We start from the raw sequence: 23,596 nt of genomic DNA on the forward strand, positions 1-23,596 counted from the left end.
ACTTTATTGGTCCTACAGTTGAAGTACTTGCCCTCTTGAGTGCTGTTTTGCTGTTAGAAACAGGGGTCAAAGCTCTTCTCTTCTCCACGGGGAAGAAATCTCGGGATCTTGGTGCTTTCTGTAAGGGCGATTCTGATTATGGTTGGTCGATTCAGATAATATTGGCATCTCAGGGACTTACAATTCTGTTGGCGAGCCTTGCTATCTCCATTCGGTTGTTCCACTTTGCCGCTTCTGTTAGAAACCCCACAGAATTTCTCAAAATTGAATCCCAAATTTGGCTATCGTATGCAATGGGCTTGCTTGGAGTGGCTGCAAGGATTCCACAGCACCATCTTCCACGGAAATGGAAAGGCGTCGACTGTGCATCCGTTGTTCGACAATGGGCTTCGAACTCGATGGTCATTCTATGTCTTATCACACTCATGATGCTGAGGACGATGTCGACAGCCATATGCTTTGCGCTCAGCGTCGTCCATTTCTTGTTCAGATCATCACTTAATGGCTGCTTCAACAAAGCAAGAAGTAGAGATCAAGGAGAGGCTTCGACGACCACCAACCGGAGAACCGCGCTGGTAGAGTACATAGTCTATCCGCCACCAAAGCAACTTGGGTATTTGTCTGAGATCTTCAGCCAGCCAACGGACGCGTGGATAAGGAGCGGAAGCGACGCAGTCACTCGTAAAGCCACTCCCTTGCTCGAACTCCTGTTTTGCCTTGATGGGCATCAAGTAGATGACTGGCATCGCGAAGACCCTGTTTGGCTCCTTTTCAGGAAGCACATCGACGAAGACGAAGGCTGCTGCGATCTGTTCCTGGCTTTTCTGGTTTACATCAGCAAAGCACTAGCGGCCACTGATGCACAAGAGCAATATCAATCATCTTCCGAGGCAGAGAAGTTGGCGAGTGCAGTGAGGGGGTTTCGTAAGCTCCTCTGCTTTGCAGACAAGTTTGCTTTCATCAAGCAACAAACTCATGAGGCACCAAGGATTGCTGCAAAACTCATGTGGCGGCAAATGCAGGCCCGGAATTACAGTCCCCCCACGAGTTCCGCTAGCGCAATCAAGGACATGGTGGATGAAACTTTCGAATTGGTCGCCATTGAAATGTTTACATACGGCTTCAGCTTCAGAAAAGTTAAAAACAAGCTGGACAAAATGGGAGCAATTTTTGACATGCGGCCCCTGAGGGACCGCCGAGCACCTGCTGAATTGGTGGACTGGCTGAGGCCGAGGATTGCTTATATCTTGCTTCACTGCTGCTCCAACATCCTCAACCAGATACAGAAACTGGGAGGAGGTGAATTCGAATTGCAGGAAGAAGATGTGAGGGAAGCAGCTGAGGTCTTGGGCATGATCCAGGGCCTCGACCAACATCTCCATCCCTTGTTTCAAACAGTTTATAATCTCTCTGCAGGATCTGGCTCCCTGGTGTAATGGGAGGCCTGCGTTCGGATGAAATTGGTGACCTCTCGATCGGGAAGCCCACATTTGGAAAGCCAGATTATCGACCACTTTCCTGATGAGGCTTTCTTTTCTTGTTTCTCCGTTTGCATCTTCTTTAGTTGGTCTCTCTTTATGCAGCTAATGTTCTTCATCAGAGTATGAGGATGGAGAAATTATCTTAATTAAATATCTCTATCAACATCACCATCAAAAACCATGTAAAAGTTACTTAATTATGTTTTCCAACACAAAACCAATAATTAGAAGTTTGAAATCCTGTAGTTTTACAACTGTGCAAATTCGTAAGTTTGCCTAGATACGCGTTTTTGAAGCCCCCACTTGAAAGGAGAAACGAAAGAAAGACTATAAGAACATATATAAACCGCTCTATGATTATAAGCGGTGCACAGTCATGAACTACTTTTCCACACACTCACTAGAGTCTCTACATAGGGTCATATTTATACATAAGAGAGAAGTCTCCACTCTCTACAGTCTACAGCACAACGCCACCTGTGACAGTGGTCCGTAGCGCTGCCGGTTATTCACAACGTGCAGCGGCCATTAAAAGTGGAAACGGTGGTGGTGGAAGACTCTGTCTCTCTCTCTCTTTCTCTCTCTCTCTCTCTCAACTGATGTCGATGAGCCTGACGTTACTCTGCGGCAAGGCGCCGACCTTAGGCACCACCACCCGCAGCACCCCGTGTTCCATGGAGCACTTGATGTCGTCCAGGTTGGCGTTCACCGGCAACCGGAATCTCCTCCTGAAGCTGCCCCTCCGCCTCTCCACCCTGTGCCACGTATCGCCCACGTTCTCCTCCTCCTTGATCCTCTCGCCGCTTATCTCCAGCACGTTCTGATCCACTACCTGGACCCTTACGTCCTCCTTCCTTGCCCCTGCACCCGACTCGTCAATTAGAACCAAAAGAAACCAACAAGGAAAGCAAACAGGGACGAGACCAGCTCAGCCAAGCCCGGCCGAGAAGCTCGAACCATGGGCTGCGCTCGAGCCCACACTCACCGGGGATCTCGGCCGTGAAGATGTGGGCGGTGTCCGTCTCGCGCCAGTCGACGAATGTGTGCGCCAGGGCGGTGGTTTCGTCGCCGGCTCCTCCCGGCCACAAGCGGCCGGTGTCCCACGGCGACCCCGTCCGCCAGTCGAATGGGTCCCACACATCGTAGCCCCCACCGTACCACGGGCTCGTCGACGACGCCATTCCCTTTCTCCTTCTCACCAACCCCCACCTGAGTGCGGCAACGTCGCCGGCCCCCGGCGGCTGCTTTATAAGCCGGAGCGGCCGCACGAGTTACCGACGCGTGCGACGCGTACGTGTTTGTGAGCAACGCATGCGCGCAGGCACGTAGCCGGCGGCCGTTTCCGGCTACTCGACCTGGTGCATGTGGCGGCAGGCGTATGGAGGCCGGTGGGTACCGGGTGACCGCCTCTGGCGATCCGTTCTTAAGCTGGACCAAAATCCAGTTCAGCCATTAATTGGATCTTAACCTGTTCCTGGTGTATGCCTGACCCAGGTCAAAACTAAATTTTACTTTAACGCAATTGTTTTAATTTTATCCGACGGATGCGGTCAAGCATTTTCTACTAATCTATAAATAAGCGACTTGCGTGGGTATGTGAGGGCAATTGCCCACACGTGCCCTCGTATGGTCAAGATGTGTTTTCCTCTAGTATTTCATGTTTTCTTGGATTCAAAACAAATATAATGCGCCTAGATCTGGTTAAATCGATGTCAGCTTAAAGGCGCCAAGCTAGACTTGCTGAAAAATGAACTGAACCAAGTAGTTTTTCGGTTCCCTTGAAGTTCGATATTTATAAGTTCTCAGTAGATCCAGTTATATCTCCTGTTAGATCTAGTTCAGATCTTAGCCACATTGTTTACTCTTGTCATTCACATGACCAGTGTGTTGAATTCAGATCTTCAAATGAACTTGTGCTGTTAGATGTTCAACCGACCAATGTTACAAATAATGGCATCGATGCTTCCTAGTTTGCTCTTCATGTATAGACCTGCATTGCCTTTTTTTTTAATTATTTTAATCTAAAAGATATTTAAAACGTTTTAAATTGATTGAAAATATGAAAAAATAAAATTAAAACCTGTTTGGCTTCCTATCATATTGCTACGGGATAGAGGCAATGTATATTAAAAGATGAGTATAATAAGTATTTCATCCTACTACTTACTAATAATCTGAACAGCTAAGATCAAAACTTATAACTTTCTTCCTTTATCGGCACAAAAGGACATACATCTTACAATTCGAAACAAAGACCAACTGCCTATTAACCAATCATATTAACTTATTGCGCTACACCAAGCCAACCTTGATACAATGTATCATACTAGTTGAACTTTCGGGTATAAAGCAAAATTCATAATAATGCAACCAACTCTTGACCCACATCAGTAGGTTTGTTTCTCCCTCTTTGCCAATGAAAAACTATTAGACTTTGAATTTGTTTGAAATTTAGTCACTCAAAAAGTATACCTTAAGCAAGTCCATAGATCGGTTTGAGATGGGTATACAGCTAATATCAAAACCAACCAGTCTCATCATAAGATCCGAATTCGAATTTGCAACCAAAAAATCATATCCAATTTTTAAAATCTGACCTCATCAAAGTTAGATATTCTAATTTGGAAAAGGTTTTTAAGTGGATGAAAATTCTCTTTTCTGATCATCCGCATCCAACTTCGAATTAAGTATCAAAAAATGCTCTTATCAAGTCTTACTATCAGGATCCAATTTCAAATTAGACATCCTAACCGAATCCGAATCGTTTACATCCTTAGGGAGTAAAAAACAGGGCGCCTCTTCCCCACCACATCCTGTGCGGAGGCAGAGAAGGTAGTAGAAACGCTCCAAATTGCTGAGGATGCCGCCGAGTCGCCGATGCATAAGGCCCCATCGCCTCTGGCTCCCCAAATAGGCCCTTTTTCCAAATCCCAACTAGCTCTCTGTCCATATTTATTTCTTTCCGTCTTTCTTCCATCTTCTTTCTCTCTGATGTCCTCCTCCTGCGTTTTGTTTGGTGGCTTGATTATTTCCTAACCTAAGTCTCCTAATAAATCAATCCTTGGTCTCACCTCTCCTACGTATTGTGTTAGTAAGTCCCTCCTTCTCGACAAGCGTGTGGCGCTCTTGTTCCAGAAATTGGATGTTGCTTTCCTATTTAATCCAGAGATTTGTATAGTAGTTTCTTTGGTGGCAGGTTCTTTTGTGAATCAAAAGATGAGGATTTGATGGTAGTCGGATCAGCTATGCGTTACTAGTTCGTCGTAGGGGTGTTGAAGGAGATAACTGTTACAATGTATGCTCGGAGATTGAAGTGCCGATGTGGGATTGGCAGTTCTTTGCTTCGGTGTGCCAATGATTCGTTTAGGTTTCATGATTACGAGATTATAAAATTGGGTCGATCCCCAAATCGCCAGCTATCGCTGTTTCAATCTACCTATGGTTGCGGGAACTTGCGGGATTTGGCTAGGGTTCGTGGTTACGAGATTGGGCAAGTCTATGGACGGAAAATTCGTGTATCATCGCGGTCTGCATTAGCTGGAACTGTTTTTTTGAGAGATTATGGTGGCGGATTGTCACCTACTCGGTTGCTGGTATCGGTTAATGGCAATGGGTGGTCAAGTTTTCGGTTGTATAGCTCGGAAGGTGATGGAAGGAGCGCCGGTGAAAGCGAGCAGGCTCCTGCGAAGAAGGTGGATGGCCGGGTGGATGGGAGTAGTTCGGTCGCAAAATCTACCGCAGAGAAAAAGAAGTCCGTTTCGAATCAATCTGATGCGCATGCTCGCCTGTGCGAGCAGGATCAGCAGGATTGGCTTAAGAACGAGAGGTTGTTTTATGATAGTAAGAAGAGAGAGTCGCCGTTTTTAACGAGGCGACAGAGGTTCAAAAACGAATTTATGCGGCGGCTGATACCTTGGGAGAAGATCTCAGTTACGTGGGATAACTTCCCATACCATATCCAGTATGGAATGATTATTCTGTTACTTTTACATTCATTTACACTTTTATATCCATGTTGTTGAACGTGAATTGAATTCCATCTCTGGTGGACTGACGGCCGCTTATGATTGTTGGCTCAGTGAAAACACGAAAAATATTTTGATTGAATGCGCTTCGACTCATTTTAAGCACCAGAAGTTTGCTGCTCATTACGGATCACGGTTGAGTTCCTCAAGTGGTAGAATATTGCTCCAAAGTGCACCTGGTATATGAAACTGGTAATCTTCATTTCTCTTTTCTTTACGTGGACGTGATTTGATGTGAGTTTGTAGTTGTTATTTGCAGGGACTGAACTCTACCGCGAGCGCATTGTACGAGCACTTGCACATGGTCTACAGGTTCCTTTGCTGGTTTTGGATAGCAGCATCCTTGCTCCAAATGTAAGCTGGAATACAAACTTCTCATCTCTCCAAATTGATTCTTTTCAATGGTTATATGTTTCCTGTTTGTTCTGTTATTAGTTGCCCTGTTATCTTGTTAATAAGCCATGTTCCACCACGTTGGCATTTATCTGTGTTGCGTGCAAGTTTCCTGTTTGTGAATAAGACTGTATATTTGTTTCACTTCCTGCATTGTGTTCCTGCGTGAAGGGATGGTCGGGTTTGGTATTTTTGAGATAGTGTAGCATGAATGATGTGTTGTTCCTTCCTTATTCTTCAGGATATTGGCAGAGAATGTGCATCAGACATTGAGACTGATGATGAAAATGAAGAAACAGGAGAGGAAGGTACTTCAGAATCTGAGGTTGATGATGAGAATGAGGCCACTAACGAAGATGAGTGGGCCAGCAGTAGTGAGGTAAAATCAGAAGACGAAGATGAGGCTGCAATTCAGGCATCAGCAGAGGTCCTTAAGAAGCTTGTGCCATACAGTATAGAGGAGTTTGAGAAGGTACCCTTCCTTTTTTTGTCATGTCATGGAAACATCTACGAACAGGAACTCTTATTTATTTTTGCAAGTGAAGCATGATTTCCTGGTGCGTAACTCAGAAGAAAGGAACTGCTGCCCTGCCTAATTTTTTTGGCCCATCTCTTTATTTTTCTAAGATTTTGAGATTTCTTGACAACAAGGTCTATTCTTATCAAATACCTTAGTTTCGGTTAAAGAATGCATCTGCATCAAAACTTGTCTATGGGGATTCAAATACCTTCTCAATCTCTTGAATGTAATATTCATTTTAATATTCCTATGATTTTTATCTTTCTGGTTGCTCAATCAAAGTCCAGACCAGATTTTTGATATCTAATCGAATGTCAGATTGAGCTAATTGATTAAAATATTTATTTAGCATTTACATATTTGTTTTAGTTCATGACAAGAATCACGATGTGGCTACTAAGTTGAAAACGAACATGAAATTTCAAATTTTGCAAATGTTGGATCACTGTGAAGGGTAGGCTTTAGCAAAACCTTTAAACCTAGTTAGGTAGGGACTGTCGAGTCAGGTAAGTACAAGGTTGTGCAGTGAGAAGACCAGTTGATTAGGACACCAACACAAGCACATATTGGAACATGAGAGGGGCTTAATTTTTTATGCATCTAATCAAATTTGGAAACTAGAATCTTATGCTGGATTCAGAAAGTTACAGTTTTAGGAAAATTAGAGTGTATCTTGCTTCCTGTTGTATTTCATAATTTCTGTTAATTGATTATTCAAACGTGATATTTTGCTTATTCATTGTTTTTTTCTTCTGGTTATATTCCCATCTTATTTGTTTGATATAAATCTGAAGTACATGGTTGTGCAGTGAGAGGACCAGTTGGCTAGCACATCAACACAAGCACATAGTGGAACATGAGGGGCTCAATTTTTTATGCAACTAATCATATTTGGGAAACAAAGAATCTTGTGATGGATTCAGTTTTAGAAAAAATAAAGTGTATCTTGCTTGCTGTTGTTTCATAATTTCTGTTATGTGATAATTCAAACATGAGCTTTTGCTTATTCATTTTTTTTTTGCACTTCTGGTTATATTCCATCTTGTTTGTTTGATATAAATCTAAAGGTGGTTTTCTTTTCTCAGTGTACAATTTAATTCTAGCTCCATTCATTATTCCTAGACACTCTGATACGCAAAGTCAAATATACATGTTCAACGAATGCATTTCTAATGCAAAAAACTTGTCCAGTCAGATCCAGTTCCGAGCATTTAACACTCATAGACATCAGACTGATTAGTTCATCGGCTTTTTAAGTGCTGAATTCTAAAAGCTTACTTTAAAGTTTTAAGATTCAAATTTTACTAGTTTTCGGGGAGCTCGTGGTATGGTTTGTCATGAAAAATTTCTGCTGTTTGAAGAAATGTGTGACATGGTGTCTTAGTAGCTCCCAATTTTCTTTCTTGTATATTTCAATTTCGCTCTTTAATTGATTCACATGTCTGCATTTGTCAAATGGTATAGAGGGTTTCAGGAGTTGAAGCTGAAAGTGCTTCCAGTGCAGAAAAATCAGATGCTGAAACAACTCAACAATCTAAAAGACCTTTTAAAAAGGGTATGATTTGCTTCCTTGTGATGGTTGGCCCAAACATACAAATTATTTATTTGTTTTAGCAGACATTTGTTTAGAAGGCTTTCTTGCCCACAATTAAACTAATTGCTGTGTGAGCACACTTTTGGGCATTCGAGTTGGGGACAAGAGCAAGCACTAGTCAGTTGGTTATTATTAGCATTCCTTGTTGCTAGTATTAGCAAAATGTTACAATATTCTGAAAATGGTACCAAAGAGTATACATGTCAGATGATATCACAATAATGCCTTTACTTTTACTGCTTTTATAGCGATATTCCTATTTGTCTTTAACTGCATTTTTTAATTTATTTTTAGAAAGACTTTCAATGCTGTTACCTTTTCTTTCAGTACTATGGCTCCATCATATGGACGTTGAAAGATCATTGGAGATAAAATGCTTTATGTTTGATTCAGATGGTGTGATAGGTCCTTCATTGGTGTCTTCTTCCCAAGGGAAATCACATGCTTAATTGTAAAATGATCCTTAATGAGTGTACTGTTCTAGTAGTAGGACAACAAACAAGAAAAGTGAGCTGTTAAAAATGTTAAGAAACGTAAATTGGATAATCTAATGTTTTCATATGTAATTGCATAAATTCATGTCTGTTTGCTATTTATAATTTTTAATGGCTTTGTGCAACCTTCTACTATCTGCTGCTCGTTAGTTACAATGGTACTGGATTTCTTCTCTTCCGTACCATTGCTTTTGTTATGGGTGTTTTCCAGTATTATTATTAGCTTCATAGGCTTGTGATATTTTATCTATTGGTTTTCCTCTTACTCATCTTCTTTACAATGGTAATGGATTTCTTCTCTTCTGTATCATCGCTTTTGTTCTGGGTGTTTTCGAGAATTATTATTAGCTTTCTAGGCTTATGATATTTTATCCATTGGTTTTCCTCTTACTCTTCTTTACAACAATACTGGATTTCTTCTCTTCTGTATCATTGCTTTTGTTCTGGGTGTTTTCCAGTATTCTTATTAGCTTTCGGGGCTTATGACATTTTATCCATTGGTTTTCCTCTTACTCATCTTCTTTTCTTATAGACTATTTTATCCATTGGTTCTTCCTCCTCTTATTCATCTTCTTTTCTGATATGTATCGTTTGACCATTATTCAGGAGATCGTGTTAAATACATTGGGACGTCTGTAAATGTTGATGTTGATAATAGGTATTTTCTTTTTCTGAAGGATCTCAAACAGTGATGTCTTCTTTGTTGGTTGCATTTGTATTTTTGTATTAGTCTTTCAATGTCAAACTGCAAAACATGCTAGGTAGAAAATTATGTTTCTTTATGAACTATGAACTAATAAACACCATCCTAGGGCTACTCGGATTCCCTAGCCCCTGTGAAGGTGTCTAGCTTGTTTAGTCTCAAGATATTCTTATGTCTGCTGAAGGCTTATTGAACTATGCTATCCTTGCAATGGTACAGCTATGAACAAACTGCAAAAAGATACTAGGTAGAAAGTTTCTTTGTGAACTGTAAACTAATAAAAGCCACACTAGGGCTACTTGGATGGCCTAGCCCCTGTGAAGGTGACTAGCTTGTTTAGTCTCAAGATATTCTTTTGGCTGCTGAAGCCTTATTGAACTATGCTATCCTTGCAATGGTACAGCCGTGATTTAACTGAAATCCTTTCTTACAAGAATCTGACAACATGTCTAGTGGGCAGTTGAAGTAAATTATTAGAAGCTGTCTGGATTCAACAATGCTTAGGATTGGGTTTAGTAAAGCAGAGTTGCACCCACACCAGTGCCAGCACCTAGTATGGATGTGACATGGGTACAGTACTGCTGTGGCAACCTTAAAGAGTATATGCTATGTAGTTTTTTGTTCGATGTCAATTGTTTCATCCTTTGGGCTATGTGAAACTAACGTTATTCATTTTAAAAGAAATGGTGCATGACAATTAGTTTCTTCACCTTGTGATTTTGTATATTTTGGTCATTGTGGAATGTGGATCTTATGGTCAATTTCATAATTTTCCTCCTCTGAAATGCGACCTGGTAGATGAAGCAGTAAGCAAGTTTCTATTTTTATAGGTCCGTGGTAAGCTTTTGTCTTCTAGATAGATGGTTCTCCAGTTTTGTTGAGAGGGAGAGGTGATGCTTGATACACGGAAGAGGAAGGAGAGAGAGAGAGAGATCACCGATTGAGCTCATATAGGATGGGAAATTATCAAGCAGTGGTCTCTATGTGGAGCATGGCTATGGGAGCCTGTGCATGTCCACCTGATGCTTAGAAGTGATTAACAACGGCCAAAATGATGATTAGATATTTTAAGTATGTAATAGTAACTAATTGTGTTGGATCACATTTAAGTTGCTCCCAAAATCTTGCCTATAAGATGGCCTTGTCTCATTATTTGGTAGTCTATAACTATATATAGTGCTTGGACAGCTAGTGGCTAATAGAACGATATTTTCACTCCAATTACAGTTCTTTGTTGTATGAACTGTGGCATGCTGTCTGGCGACATTCTCATCTCTGCTACTAATGTTCTTGCCAATTTTATGATGTTTGCCTAATTCTTCTACTGTAAGAGTTGGCTTATTCAAACGTTATTGCAAATTTGTTAGTCTTATAATTTCAATTTGGTTTCTTAGTAGATGCAGTGGACACTTTTTAACCTTGTTTTCGTTTTTATGGTGAAAATGGTAATTTTGGAGGTCAAACACAATTACTCTGATTTGGGTCGCAACATTATCATCTTCAGAAGCATATGTAGGCCTTTTTAGTCACTCTCCTGGTTATTAGCATTCTCTCTTTTAACAGTTTTGAGCATGATGTCTTTTATTAAAATTTATCCGAAAAAAATTCTGAAGGGGAAGAAATGTACTTATACCGTCATATGGATCAGCTTACACATTGATTAAGCTCTGAAAATTTCCAGCATCTCTATTCAGTCCTGTATCTCGACCACCATTGTAACTTACCTGTTTATCAATAATACCTAATGACTGGTCCATATGCATCACAGGATTATTCTGGGGAAAATACCAACATGTCATGGCCCAACTAATGCTTTTACATTTATCAGTGGAAGGTGGGTTGGTAAGTCTGCTTTAGAATTTAGATACATCTGGATCTGGTTCTAGTGAGACTTTGTAGGATGTGCGCTTTTGAAATCGGTGAACTCTATTTGCTTGAAGCATACCCATTTCTTATATGTCCTGTCTTCATAAGTAGCATTTATTGGGCCACAGATGTGTATTATAGGATCAGTGAGTGTCCTAATCTGCATAACATTCATAGGAACTCCTTCCTGGCGATGGAGAACTTGCCTAAAGGTGACCTTGTAAACCTTGATTGAAACGATCCCTAGGTGGACTTCTTGAGTTGTTGATTTTGAGATTTTTAGATTTAACGAGGTCTCAAAGCAAATAATTCATGTAGATGCATGCTACACCATTTTTTTAATCTGCTTCTGTTTTTCGTTTGGACTTGTTTTCACTAGGATATGTACATAAACTCGCGGTTCTGAGATGTATCATTTTTTTTTATGTGAATGTACAAGTATTTGTCTGGTCAAGAACAGAGTGAGCAATTCACCTTCAGTTTGATGTTTTCCAATCTGGTTTCTACTTTCTGTTCTTGGTAGTCATTTGGCAAGTTGGGATTCGATAAAATTAATCCAAAGTGATGCATCTCGGTGTTAGGCTCCTGCTTTCTTCAACTTGAAGATTTTAAGTTTGAATTCTTGGTTATTTTACCATTCTTGCATGCTATCACCTTGAATTTACCATCTGATCTGAGCACCAAGTAACATGATCTCTTCAAAGTAGTTGCCTCACCCGAGTTGACATGACTTGGATGCAGGTGCAACAATGGAGAATTTGCTTATTTTTTTTTTCTTCCCATTGAATCATTGATAGAATCATTGCATGTTAGTTATTAATTTTGTTGTTTGTGAATAGTTGTACTTGTATAGCATCTGCACACCTGCACCTATGTGACATAGCATTCTACATGTTCCAACCTGAAAAGGTCATGCATAGTTGGCTAAAATTACCATTTTTGATTGGACGATCAATTCTTTTCCTATTCATAGATCGGAAGACATCATCTTCTCTGTTGCAAAGGATTTCTTCCACAATTTTAATACTTCCATTGCTTTGCTCTTTCTTGTAAACCCACTATTTTCTTGTTGTTTCTATGCTTATATTTTACTTTTTCAGTAGTCATTTGTTTTTTAAGATATCGAAAAAACTGCATGTGTTGCAGGCAATTATCCAGTGGTCAGCGTGGTGAAGTTTATGAGGTAAATGGAGATCAAGTTGCTGTTATCTTTGATGATAGCAGCAAAAAGACCAAGGAAGGACACGCTGCTGAGAAAGGCAATGTGAAAGCTGCCAAACCATCAGTTTATTGGATTGATGGTGTGTCATAGCTACTTGTTACTCTGTTCTTGTTTGTTATTTCTTTCCATGTATTACCTTTTTGTTCACTTCTCAAGAAGATGTTTGTACATAGAGATGGGGAGAGAGAGACTAAATGACTAGCACCTGTCAAACCTGATCAGATTATCTACTTTATGTTCCTACCAGGCAAGACTAATGATTGTTCAAAGATGATAGATTAGCTGTCATATAATGACTTTCTTCTGGCAGACAATCTGACCATGAAAATGGGTGTAATCTTTGAAGGAGAAATTGAGGTAGATTCTATAAGCACACCATAGCGAGCTCCATAAGCTGCTCTCCTTGCATTTGAAGGAGGGTCCAGACTTGATCTAAATATAAGTGCCACCAGCTGTTGGGCTCCCTTTTCAACTTAAGCAGGGGCGTAGTCCCTACAAAAAGGGAGCGTGTACATTTGTGGGCTCACATGGCCTTGTCAATGAGAAATGTTAAAATAAAGAGAAAATACAGCATCCATACAAAGACTTAGACCATCTGCATGCCAATTTTTCTGGCTCCTAGAAGTTGACTCTCTTTTGATGTCAGATTTCTTCTTATTAGAATGATGTGCCATTACACCCGCTAACCAACTAAGCCTTATCTCTGTTAATTGCCTGGCTAAACTATTAGGACGTTGTAAGTCGAGCATCTTGATCACCCTGCATATCCTCCCAGAACTGAGTCTGCCTTCATTTCCATTTTGATTATCATTAAAAGTAGTTCCAGTCTTCAGTGTGGTGGCTGTGGCCAAATTGAATGTGTTATCTCTGGATCCATGTTAGAACCACCTTGTTAAACTGCAGTTACCTCTTAACAAGGTTAACCATAAGCTGTTCCCTGAGCCTTTTCATTCTTCCACCTCTCCTTTTTTTAGGATGATTAAGATAATTACCCACCTTTTCGTTGCACTATATGTTTTTGCTTACATGCATACTGATGTCTTTGACAAGCTTACCTATTCTGCTTGCTGACTTGCTTATTTGGCATACATTTGTCTGCGGGTTTATGTATGACCCTTAATTATATTGATTTTCCAGTTCAAGACATTGAGCATGATCTTGATACTCAGGCAGAAGACTGGTACATTGCTATTGAAGCACTTCGTGAGGTATTCTCCTAGACACTGTTCTGGAAATAATTAGACTACCTGTCAAGAGTTTTTTGCTTCCATGCACTGATTTGGTCAATTTGTTTGCTTTATGATTTAGGAGCTTCTTTTAGGAATACACTACCTGTCAAGAGTTCTTTGCTTCCATGCACTGATTTGGTCAATGTGTTTGCTTTATGATTTAGGAGCTTTTCCCCTTCTTTACCATTTCTATGTTTGGACTGATCTTTATCATGCTTATTTTCCTTCACAGTTGTTGCCATCACTGCATCCAGTGATTGTGTACTTTCCGGACTCTTACCAGTGGTTGTCAAGGGCAGTGACCAAGTCAAATAGAAAAGAGTTTTTACATAAGGTAGAACAAACATTTGAGAGTTTGTCAGGATCTATTATTTTAATATGCGGTCAGAGTAAAGTTGAAAATGGACCAAAAGAGAAAGAAAAGCTGGTGAGTTTGTCATGTACGTTTCCTAAAATTTAATGTTAATTTTTAACTGTGAAAACCTTGGCTTGTTGCTTTTTTATTCTATGCAACTAACTGTATTTTTCTCATGTTTAACAGACAATGGTATTGCCTCATTTTGGTCGCATAGGAAAGCTGGTAATGCATCTACTCTACCTTCCGACAACACATCACCTTCAAGTATCTTACTGTTTCATCCATATAGCATGCATGATTTCTGAAGGAGGAGGAGCTTTGTAATGTGACATTGGAATATTTGTTCTGCTAAATTTTTATGAACTTAAGACCTTTAGGTAATTATGTTTAGCTTATCCTTTTGAAGTAGGGTTCATATTCTCATCTTCTAAATTAATATTTACATTTGATTGATTGTCGTGTCATCATTTAGCATGCACAGGGCATATGTATTTATGATTTTATATATGGCAGTTTTAAGTTGGAAAACATGAAAGTAAGAGTTTCCACAAGAAATAGTAATATGTGGATGAACATCATTAATTCCATAACAGGAAAATAGAATTGGCTATTTTATTGATTGTCAGAAATATCATTCCCAGGTCGGCGATGTTTTTTCTGGTATTTTTTAGTGGAGTTGTATTTCTTGGAAAAATTTCAGGAAAAATCTCAGCAAGTTTTTAAAAAAGTAGAAACCATAAAAATTAGAGAAAAATATAAAATAAATGAGAAACTAATAATAGGAAAAGTGAAAAATCACAAAAAAGTTTCAAAAAAATCAAATGAAAAAATAGCAAGATATTCACTTTTTTCAAGGTTTTCCCGATATTTTCTTGTTACTTGTTCTCATAAATGTTCAAGATTCAAAAATCTTACGATATCAATATGGCTGCATCTTCTGGAATCCTGATTGCTTGATACTTGTCACATGGGAGTGAAAATCCCTCTGTTTCACTTATGTGCTTATAGTTAATAAAATGTGATGTTATAGACTTATAGTTTTTTTGGTTTGATTGTTCTTTTTGGTCCGATTTGTGTGGATAACATATTCACTTTGTAGTATCTATCATGCAAGATAGCCTTTTTTGTAGCATATGATTCCAGCTGTTTGAGTTGGGTACCATTGCTCATTTTTAATAATCTTATCATCAATTTATGTTGCTTAAAACAATGGCGTGCCATAAATTTTTACTTGTTCACGTTCAATTTACTAGCTTCTAATTGTTACTCACCTGGTCTTATCTGATTTGGGGTTGCAGCCTGTGCCATTGAAACGTCTGACAGAGGGATTAAGAGAAACAAAGGCAGCAAAAGATAGAGATGCGAACAGAATTTTCACCAATGTTTTGACAATTCCTCCTCCAAAAGTACGCCCCTCCAGTTCTTTTTGTTGGTAGGCTTGCATAGTGAACGTGAGTTATATGCATGTGGTTTTCTGGTTCGAGTATTTTTTGAATTTTTTGGTCTGGAGCCTGCCTTGTTAAGTTCATCATGCTTGTTCCAAGTTCGAAGTACCATTTGGACAAATAAGAATCCCCTTCCTTACGGGGCCGTTTGATGGTCAGAAAAAAAATTCTGAAAAAAAATTTCTAGAAAAAAATTTCTGGAATTGAAGAAACGGAAATTTTTTTCCGTTTTTCCAAAACCAGTTTGTGTTTGTTATGGAGGAATTATTTTTCTAGAAAAAAATTTCTTTGTTTGATGGGAATGGTGAGGAAGAAGGAGGAAGAAGAGAAGGAGGGAGGAGGGAGAAAAAATTTCCTCCTCCAACGGTCACAAAAAAATTTCTGGAAAAATTTCTCCACCCCTCTGGCTGGAGAAATTTTTCCGGAAATATTTTTCCAGAATCATCTCCAACGGTCCAAATTTTTTTTTCATGTTTGATGAAATGGAAAAGTTTTAAAAATTTGAATTTTTTTTCCTGTTGAACAGTGCTTTTCCTGCCAACCAAACGCCCCCTACATGATTTCTTCTTCATATAGATAAATATAGGATCTATCGAGCAATTACTTAGGATTACATTTTGTGCAACAGCCTTTCCTATCTAATAGAAAAGGATCTCATAATACTGAATGGAGGTATTGCAAAATTCGCTACCCAGTTATCATGGTTTTGCCTAAGTAATTCATGCTGCAGTCGCCAAAAATCCCAATTGCTTGAACAGTTGAACTTGATTCTGGTCTGTCCACATCAATCTTGAAGTGTCTGTCTCTTTTGTGCTTGATCATGCATACTAAATATCACAAAGTTAATGCAATCTTTTTATTGTGCCAATACGTGAGTTACAGTAGGGGATTCAGTATCACTTCTGGTTTTGCTCATGTCATTCGATATGTTGGAAGAGTCACAAAACTGTTGCTTTCTTTTTTAACATGTGATGCTATCTGTGTTAGTGGTTCATTTTGTTATACTGTTTTATTTGTTTTTTTCAAGGTTTCTTAGTCAATGACATGCAGCCTATGTGGTCCTAATTCCTATATCTTGCATGCCTGATCTAGATGTTCTTAAACATCACATACCATGTCCTGTGACTCAATGATCTTTGGTTTGTAATAGGCTGATAGTGTTCAACACGGTCACAATAACAGCTATTTCCAAAATGAATTTGTGAAAAGATTGCTGATTGGTCTCTTTTTCTTTTATAGGAGGAGGAGTTACTCAGAGTATTTAACAAACAAGTTGCAGAAGACAGAAAAATTGCTATATCAAGGAGCAATCTACGTGAACTACACAAAGTAAGGAACAGATGATAAATACAAGTGTTATCATTATTTACAAAGCGGTTCTAGTCACTTCAAATTTATCAACTTGGATTTTGTTGTTTTTAGTTGGTTTTAAATTTGGTATTCATTGTTAATATGCTTCTGGACGCATTGAATAATCATTTTCCAATTTTAATGTTTCAGGTGCTAGAGGAAAATGACTTATCTTGCCCTGATCTTTTGCATGTGAAGAGCGATGATGTGATCCTCACAAAGCAGAGTAAGGGATAGTTAGGATAGTTTTTCCCCAAGCAGCAGTTTCTGTTATGAAAAAAATTTCAGATGAATCGCTTTTGGTTATTGGCATGGTTTAGCATAGAAACCTTTGTTTATCAGTTTACTTTTGACATGGTTTAGCATAAAGTTTTGGTTTAAGTAACTTTAGCCGAGTAAGTTTTGTTGGTTATGTTTTTATCGAAAACTACTCTTTTTCCACATAATTCACAATCTAGTTCAACATTCTTTGTCTGATATCTCTGTTTAGCTCATTGGCTTAATTTTAGTTTGCTGGATAACCAACAGGGATGTGCATCATGACTACTGCTTTTCTTTAACCCTTCTGAGTCATGGTTATCCTTTCGTTTATCTCTGCTTGGTTGAAATGACCAACATTTAACCAGATCTTCTTTAAAGGATCACTCATGGCCTTGTTATCTTGACCACATCCTCGTGGTAACCTGTGGTATCTTGTAGGACTTGGCACTCGTCACTAGTTGCTTTTTTATTCAAGGGTTTTGTGGACATTGACCACTACTAAGTTAATGGTTTAGCACTTTTCATTGTTGTGAAGTACATGGTATGCAGTGTTGACATCTATGAATGCTGTTTCTTTCTGGCTGCAGAAGCAGAAAAGATTGTTGGCTGGGCTAGAAACCATTACTTATCAAGTTGTTTGCTTCCGTCGATTAGGGGTGAACGGCTGTCAATACCTTGTAGAAGGTGCTAAGCTATATATGATGCTGTATTCATTATCTCTGTCTCAGTAATAACAAGTAATGACCCTCTTCGTTTTTTCTTAATAGTATGGATGTAGCATTGTCAAGACTTAGAGAACAAGAATTTACTTCTAGGAAGCCATCACAAAGTTTAAAGGTAAACAGGTCATGATCTGTCAGTTATTTTGTATTTTAGCAGCACTTATGTTAAGCATGGATTGACAACAGAGCCTTGCCAAGGATGAGTACGAGAGCAATTTTATCTCAGCAGTGGTCCCAGCAGATGAGATTGGTGTGAAGTTTGATGACATTGGTGCACTTGAAGATGTTAAAAAGACATTAAATGAGCTTGTTATCCTCCCAATGCGTCGGCCAGAACTATTTTCACATGGAAATCTCTTAAGAGTATCTTTTTGTCTCTGATTTCTAATGCTTTTGCATTATTTCCTGATTCTAAAGTTTTGAAAAGTTGCTTTTCTCAAATTATTAATTTGTCATAATTACTACGTGCCACTTTGTTGTTTTGTTTGGTTTTAAATTGGTTTGGGATTGTTGCAGCCATGCAAGGGAATATTGCTCTTTGGTCCTCCTGGTACGGGGAAAACACTTCTTGCAAAAGCACTTGCCACTGAAGCAGGAGCAAATTTCATTAGTATAACTGGTTCTACTCTTACATCAAAGGTTGGCCACCTTTTGGCTGGATATTTTGTATAAATTAATTTAATCTGTTTTGAGGGTTCTTTTTGCACATGGAATGTGGTCATTGTTTTTAGAAGCTCTCATGTGCTCCTGGAATGGACTTTATCTGAAGAAGTTCTAACTTCTCCATAACAAGCATTTAGTTTCTTCTGTTCATGGAAATTTGCAGTTAGTTCTGTGTCTCCATAGGGAGCTCTTTCTTCAATTTGTGGATTGGAATATTCCAACTTTCTATCTTTCCTCCAGATAAATATTAGCATGATCATCCTGGAGTCCCATCAGTGATGTGGTCTCTTCTATTTTCCGTTTAGCTGGTTTTTCACTCGTAGTTATTCCTGCAGATACATTAATGCCATAGCTGCTTTGGTTTCTGTTTGTCGCTAATGGTTAAGATATCAGTAATATGAATGAAAATCATTTCTGAAGTGTCATAAACATGGGGATGAGGGATTAGTAGTTATGTTAGCAAAATGCTACAGCAGCAGGGTTAACTAAAATAATAAGCTGCCCATTGCTGGAACTTTTTCTATCTACATATATTTTTTTCTTGTTTTTTTACACTGATTTCATGAAAGATTCCTGCTCAACCTATATCAATGAATTTCCCAGTTGCAACTATTGCTCCACTTGATTTTTTATGCATATGGTATATTTGCACTTTTTACTGTAAACATTATATTGAAAGTGATCCTTTTGACAGTGGTTTGGTGATGCTGAAAAGCTTACAAAGGCCCTTTTCTCATTTGCAAGTAAGCTGGCCCCAGTCATCATTTTTGTAGATGAGGTAACATCAGTTATGAAGTTCATCTAATTGCAATATTATCTGCTGCTTTTCTATGTCATGGTTAATTGTTAGGATTATTCAATTACTTGGTCATTTCTCTTAATTTTATTTTTTCCAGGTTGATAGTCTACTTGGAGCCCGTGGTGGTGCTTTCGAGCATGAAGCAACAAGAAGAATGCGAAATGAATTTATGGCTGCTTGGGATGGTTTAAGATCCAAAGATACCCAGAGAATTCTGATTCTAGGTGCTACAAATCGGCCATTTGACCTTGATGATGCAGTAATACGACGTTTACCAAGGAGGTAGGATAGAGTAAAAAATGATTCCTTCAGCTGTGTACTCTGTTTTCGAGATACTTCTTTGTGCTGGAGTTATGTTGCATTTGTTGAAGAAAGCTTGCATGTGTTTCTATGTGTAGGATATACGTGGATCTCCCAGATGCTGAAAATAGGATGAAAATCTTAAGCATAATTCTTTCTCAAGAACGTTTAGAGACTAACTTCAAATTTGATGAGCTTGCCAATGCCACCGAAGGTTATTCTGGAAGTGATTTGAAGGTAAGGATCTGCAGCCTTTTGCGATATGATATGTTGGCATGTAATGTGACATGAGATTGACACTACGACTTTCTGCCAGAATCTGTGCATTGCTGCAGCATATAGACCTGTTCAAGAACTTTTGGAGGAAGAGAAGGTAATGCAACTGTGTTTCTGAACTAACTGTGACGCAAATAAAATTTTTATTTCAATTGAGAACTTGATTGCTTGAATAATGAATTAATGAGTCCCATTTTGGAATTACATGAAACAATTCAACTAGGTCCTAAAATGAACTATCCACATCATGTAGATTTAGGTGCTGGTGTGCGTGTTAAGGGTAAATAAGAATTTGAATGGGGGAAGAGTGTATAGATGCACAGGCACACGTATATTAAAAAGTAGTCTGCAATAAGATGGGGATATGGTAAAAGATCATGTTACATATTCTCCTATTTGAATAATTAAATGTACAAAGAGTGGAAGGAAGATGGAGACCTTGAAATAACACATAATACTTAATGATTGTAAAGGAAAAAGTGATTAGAGAACCATTCGGGAGGCGACTGTATTGATCAATTACGGTTTGCACATTATATAATTAGTCTTCAGTTCTCTGTGGAATAATTGTTTTCTTTTAGTAATCGTCTAACACCGTAGACAATAGTTTGTTTCTGAACACATTTATGCATGGATTTGTTTATTCAATCTAAACCACCCGCAGCTTCAGCCATGCCACAGTTTTCTAAGGTCACTTCTTTTGTTTCAGTTGTGTCACTTGCACGTGATAACACTGAGTATTTCTGCATTTTGGAAGCACCCATTTACATATTATAGAACAATAGCTCTCACTAAAACTGTTCCTAAGCAAACTAAATCTTGTGATATCATATGATTTTGTGCTTATATTGACCCTTACTGAGCTAAGGGCCTCCATGTTGAATACACCTGCAGATCTAACTGAAATATCTCATTATTAACGTTATTTATTTCTCACATGCAATAATTAAGCAAATTGATTTGGACTTTGAATCGTTCTTGAGAATGTAACTTTTGAAGTTCGGCCATCTACAGTGTGGTAGGAACAGCATGCCTGCAGTTTTAAGGCCACTCAACTTGGATGACTTCATTCAAGCAAAAAAAAAGGTAGAATCTCTCTCTCCCTCTCTCTCTCTTCGCAATAATTGATTGTGTATGGGGGCAACTTGGCCTATGCGTTGATTAGCTACTAATGTGGGCAGATATATCTGAAATTTCAAAAATATCGTCTAATTTTTACAATCTTTTTTTATCACTTTTAGATCCATTCAAGTGGTTTTCTCGGAATTAAACAATAGGTGGTGCTAGTGCTAGCTTAAGTGGAAACCTGGTTAGGTGTCACCAGAGCATACCAAGTCTAGAAATGTTTATAAAATTTTAAAGAGAAACGTTACGTGTTTATCTAATTAGGCCAGTCCACCTTCTCATCTCTGTTGCATAGGTAGGACATCTTGTACAGAAGATACAAAAGGAAAATTTTCTGAAGGTAGCATGAATGGTACGTGCATCAAACCTATTCACCTTTTAGAGGACAAAAAATTGTATTATGCTTTCCATGCCTATGTAGTTGTCTAGGACTGAATAGCTGGAACTGGAAGCATACGCTTAGTGTGTGAAAGTGAAGCCTTTTGACCTGTACTCGATCATCTTTCTACAAGGTGGGCCTTTCCTGGTCCTCCAAAAGTATGAAGTACCACGCGAGATTTGATTCATATATTGTCCTTGTTTGTTAGCATGAATGAAAGAAGCGTCATTTATGTGGAAGATTTCTATTTTTTGTTCTGACAAGTTTCTTGGAAGATACGATCATTTTTGGCCTGCGAGGTGATTGTAGTTTAACAAACACAAACAAATTCTTGTCAATGTGCTGTTTTCTAGGTTGGTGCTTCAGTAGCATACGATGCCACCAGCATGAATGATCTGCGGAAGTGGAATGAACAATATGGAGAGGGAGGCAGCAGGAGAAGATCACCTTTTGGCTTTGGCAACTAACCTTGGGAGTTAAAACACCCCTCTAATCTCTCTGAAGTCTTCGTTATACTTATAGTAGCTTTTGGCCTGTAGTCTAAGAGAAGGTGAGGTCCTTTTTCTTTGATATTTTTGCCAGATAATATTTGTAAATCATCAGAGGACTCAATTCCAATCGGAATACTTCGTGTAATCATTTCATTCATTTTTCTTAAAGGTTATAAAATGAAAACTCGATTCTTAGTCTTCTTCCCTATTAAGGCAGCAAATGGAAACCCTCTCCCTCCCTCCCTCCCCAACACACACAGCACAGGCAAGACAGTTGCGTATTTAGTTTGAGAGTTGCAGCAAACATGTGAAATCGATATCTAGGAAATCAGAATTTGGGATAAAAGATCGGCCTCACATGAAGGGAAGGGATTGTTGCAAGTGCAGGATGCGATTTTATGCCGTTTAACCGTTCCAGATGCTTCTACAGTAGGCGAACCGGCAAGCCAATTCTTTTACTATCCAAGCTGTTTTAATGGGGTTAAAGTTTATGCCTCTGCCTTTTCTTGATTCCGATGCCGCGCGAGCGTTTTCTGTTTCCCCCTTAGAGGTGCCAAGGAAACTTGTAAAAGACCAAATCCCCTGGTCTCACCTGACCACACTGGTAAAGCTCGGGACCCTAAGTTGCATCTTTGAAGAGCATCAATTCCATTCTCACTCATTAATTACATATAACCTTACCACATGCTTTCGGTGGTTGTCCCATAAGTGATTAACCCACAAAAAGAAAAAAATGTCCACAACACATTCTAAGAATAATAACCAACTAATGATATCACCAGGCTTAGGAAACATCCTGTGAATTGCAACAACTTCAGAAAACAGTGGTTTGAGAGCGTCTAACAGTGTCCAAATGGGATAGAGGACAGGGCTTGCCAGTAGAGAGGCTTACAGTAATGATTCATGTTAAGAAATATGATTTCTTATTGTTGTTATCTCTTAATTAGGTATTATCTTAGTTAAGAGCTAGTTTAGGATTAGTTAGGAATTAGTTTAGGATTTAGTTTATTTCTTTCTTTTCTCTTTATTTTTTATTTTTTATTTTTTTATTTTTTTATTATTTCTGCCAAACTAGCCGTTGGCAGTTCCAACAGCTCTATTAAGAGCTGTTGGAACTAGCCCAACGGCTAGTTTAGCTCATCTCTTCTTATTCTCTCTTATAAATATCCTTGTAACAGTCTTTGTAAAGGATAAGCTGTATTTTACAGCCTTTATATTGTTTATTGAATGAGTATTACTCTTCTTCACTTGGCCTTAGTGCCTTTTTGGTATTATATGTATTCTTTGTGACTGTTATAGTCACTTTTCACATGGTATCAGAGACATTGGGCTGATTCTCAAAGCTTGTTAAAGGCTGCTGCTGAGATTTTATGTTGCTGGTTTGATTGAAGAGATTCTTTGCTGGAGGATATAATTTCTTGAAGGCCTTTTTGCTGCGGTTGCTCACCAACTGTTTGGTGAAATTTCTAGAAGAGTTTTTTCTTGACTTCTTTGGAGATTATTGTTTCAAGTATTGCTCTCATGGAAGACTCCAAAGTTTCAATTGAAGGAGGAAGCTATTATGCTCCATACAAGCTTGACGGAACCAATTATACACTATGGGCAAAATGTTTGGAAATGCATATCAAAGGAAAATATTTATGGGGCTTCATAAGAGGTACGTCTATCCCTCCCACTCTCAAGTTGACCAAAATAGAAAATGGGATTGAAAAACAACTAGATGGAGTGGAAAGACAAAATGCTATGAATGAATATTACAAAAAATTAGACGATTGGGAAGCTAAAAATTCTAGGATTAAAGAATGGATTTATGGAAGTATTGAACTTAGAATTGCCCAAAATCTTATGTATTATGAAAAGGCTAGTGAAGTTTGGGAATATCTTAAGGGAATGTTCACCC

General features: G+C 38.7%; 2 protein-coding genes across 3 annotated transcripts; one reads left to right on the top strand and one right to left on the bottom strand.

Moving 5' to 3' along the window:
* Positions 1-2,073: 2,073 nt before the first annotated feature.
* Positions 2,074-2,662, bottom strand: LOC116247548 (18.1 kDa class I heat shock protein-like). Its single transcript, XM_031619721.1, has 2 exons — positions 2,467-2,662; positions 2,074-2,342 (listed from the first exon to the last, which is right to left on the bottom strand). The coding sequence occupies exons 1-2, from the start codon at positions 2,660-2,662 to the stop codon at positions 2,074-2,076; spliced, it is 465 nt and encodes a 154-aa protein (XP_031475581.1).
* A 1,623-nt stretch (positions 2,663-4,285) lies between these two features.
* On the top strand, positions 4,286-21,902 carry LOC116247846 (uncharacterized). Of its 2 annotated transcripts, XM_031620209.2 has the most exons (24): positions 4,286-5,442; positions 5,561-5,685; positions 5,766-5,860; positions 6,141-6,371; positions 7,884-7,974; positions 9,114-9,165; positions 10,979-11,044; positions 12,223-12,377; positions 13,436-13,506; positions 13,760-13,954; positions 14,069-14,107; positions 15,184-15,291; positions 16,570-16,659; positions 16,831-16,906; positions 17,529-17,625; positions 17,709-17,778; positions 17,850-18,026; positions 18,180-18,302; positions 19,021-19,104; positions 19,223-19,407; positions 19,524-19,662; positions 19,742-19,798; positions 20,716-20,787; positions 21,559-21,902. In XM_031620209.2, the coding sequence occupies exons 1-24, from the start codon at positions 4,775-4,777 to the stop codon at positions 21,670-21,672; spliced, it is 3,180 nt and encodes a 1,059-aa protein (XP_031476069.1). In that variant the 5' UTR covers positions 4,286-4,774; the 3' UTR covers positions 21,673-21,902. The 2 variants fall into 2 exon arrangements, with proteins under 2 accessions (XP_031476069.1, XP_031476070.1); XM_031620210.2 differs by lacking the exon at positions 10,979-11,044.
* The last annotated feature ends 1,694 nt before the right edge of the window (positions 21,903-23,596 follow it).

The sequence above is a fragment of the Nymphaea colorata genome, chromosome 2 (assembly GCF_008831285.2).
Source record: "Nymphaea colorata isolate Beijing-Zhang1983 chromosome 2, ASM883128v2, whole genome shotgun sequence".
Classification (NCBI taxonomy): domain Eukaryota; kingdom Viridiplantae; phylum Streptophyta; class Magnoliopsida; order Nymphaeales; family Nymphaeaceae; genus Nymphaea; species Nymphaea colorata.

Coding starts and splice junctions, on each gene's coding strand:
- LOC116247548 (XM_031619721.1), bottom strand. CDS start 2,662: ATGGCGTCGTCGACGAGCCCGTGGTACGGTGGGGGCTACGATGTGTGG. Junction 2,343..2,466: donor CTTCACGGCCGAGATCCCCG/GTGAGTGTGGGC, acceptor AGTCGGGTGCAG/GGGCAAGGAAGGAGGACGTA.
- LOC116247846 (XM_031620209.2), top strand. CDS start 4,775: ATGTATGCTCGGAGATTGAAGTGCCGATGTGGGATTGGCAGTTCTTTG. Junction 17,779..17,849: donor AGCCATCACAAAGTTTAAAG/GTAAACAGGTCA, acceptor GATTGACAACAG/AGCCTTGCCAAGGATGAGTA. Junction 20,788..21,558: donor TCATTCAAGCAAAAAAAAAG/GTAGAATCTCTC, acceptor GCTGTTTTCTAG/GTTGGTGCTTCAGTAGCATA.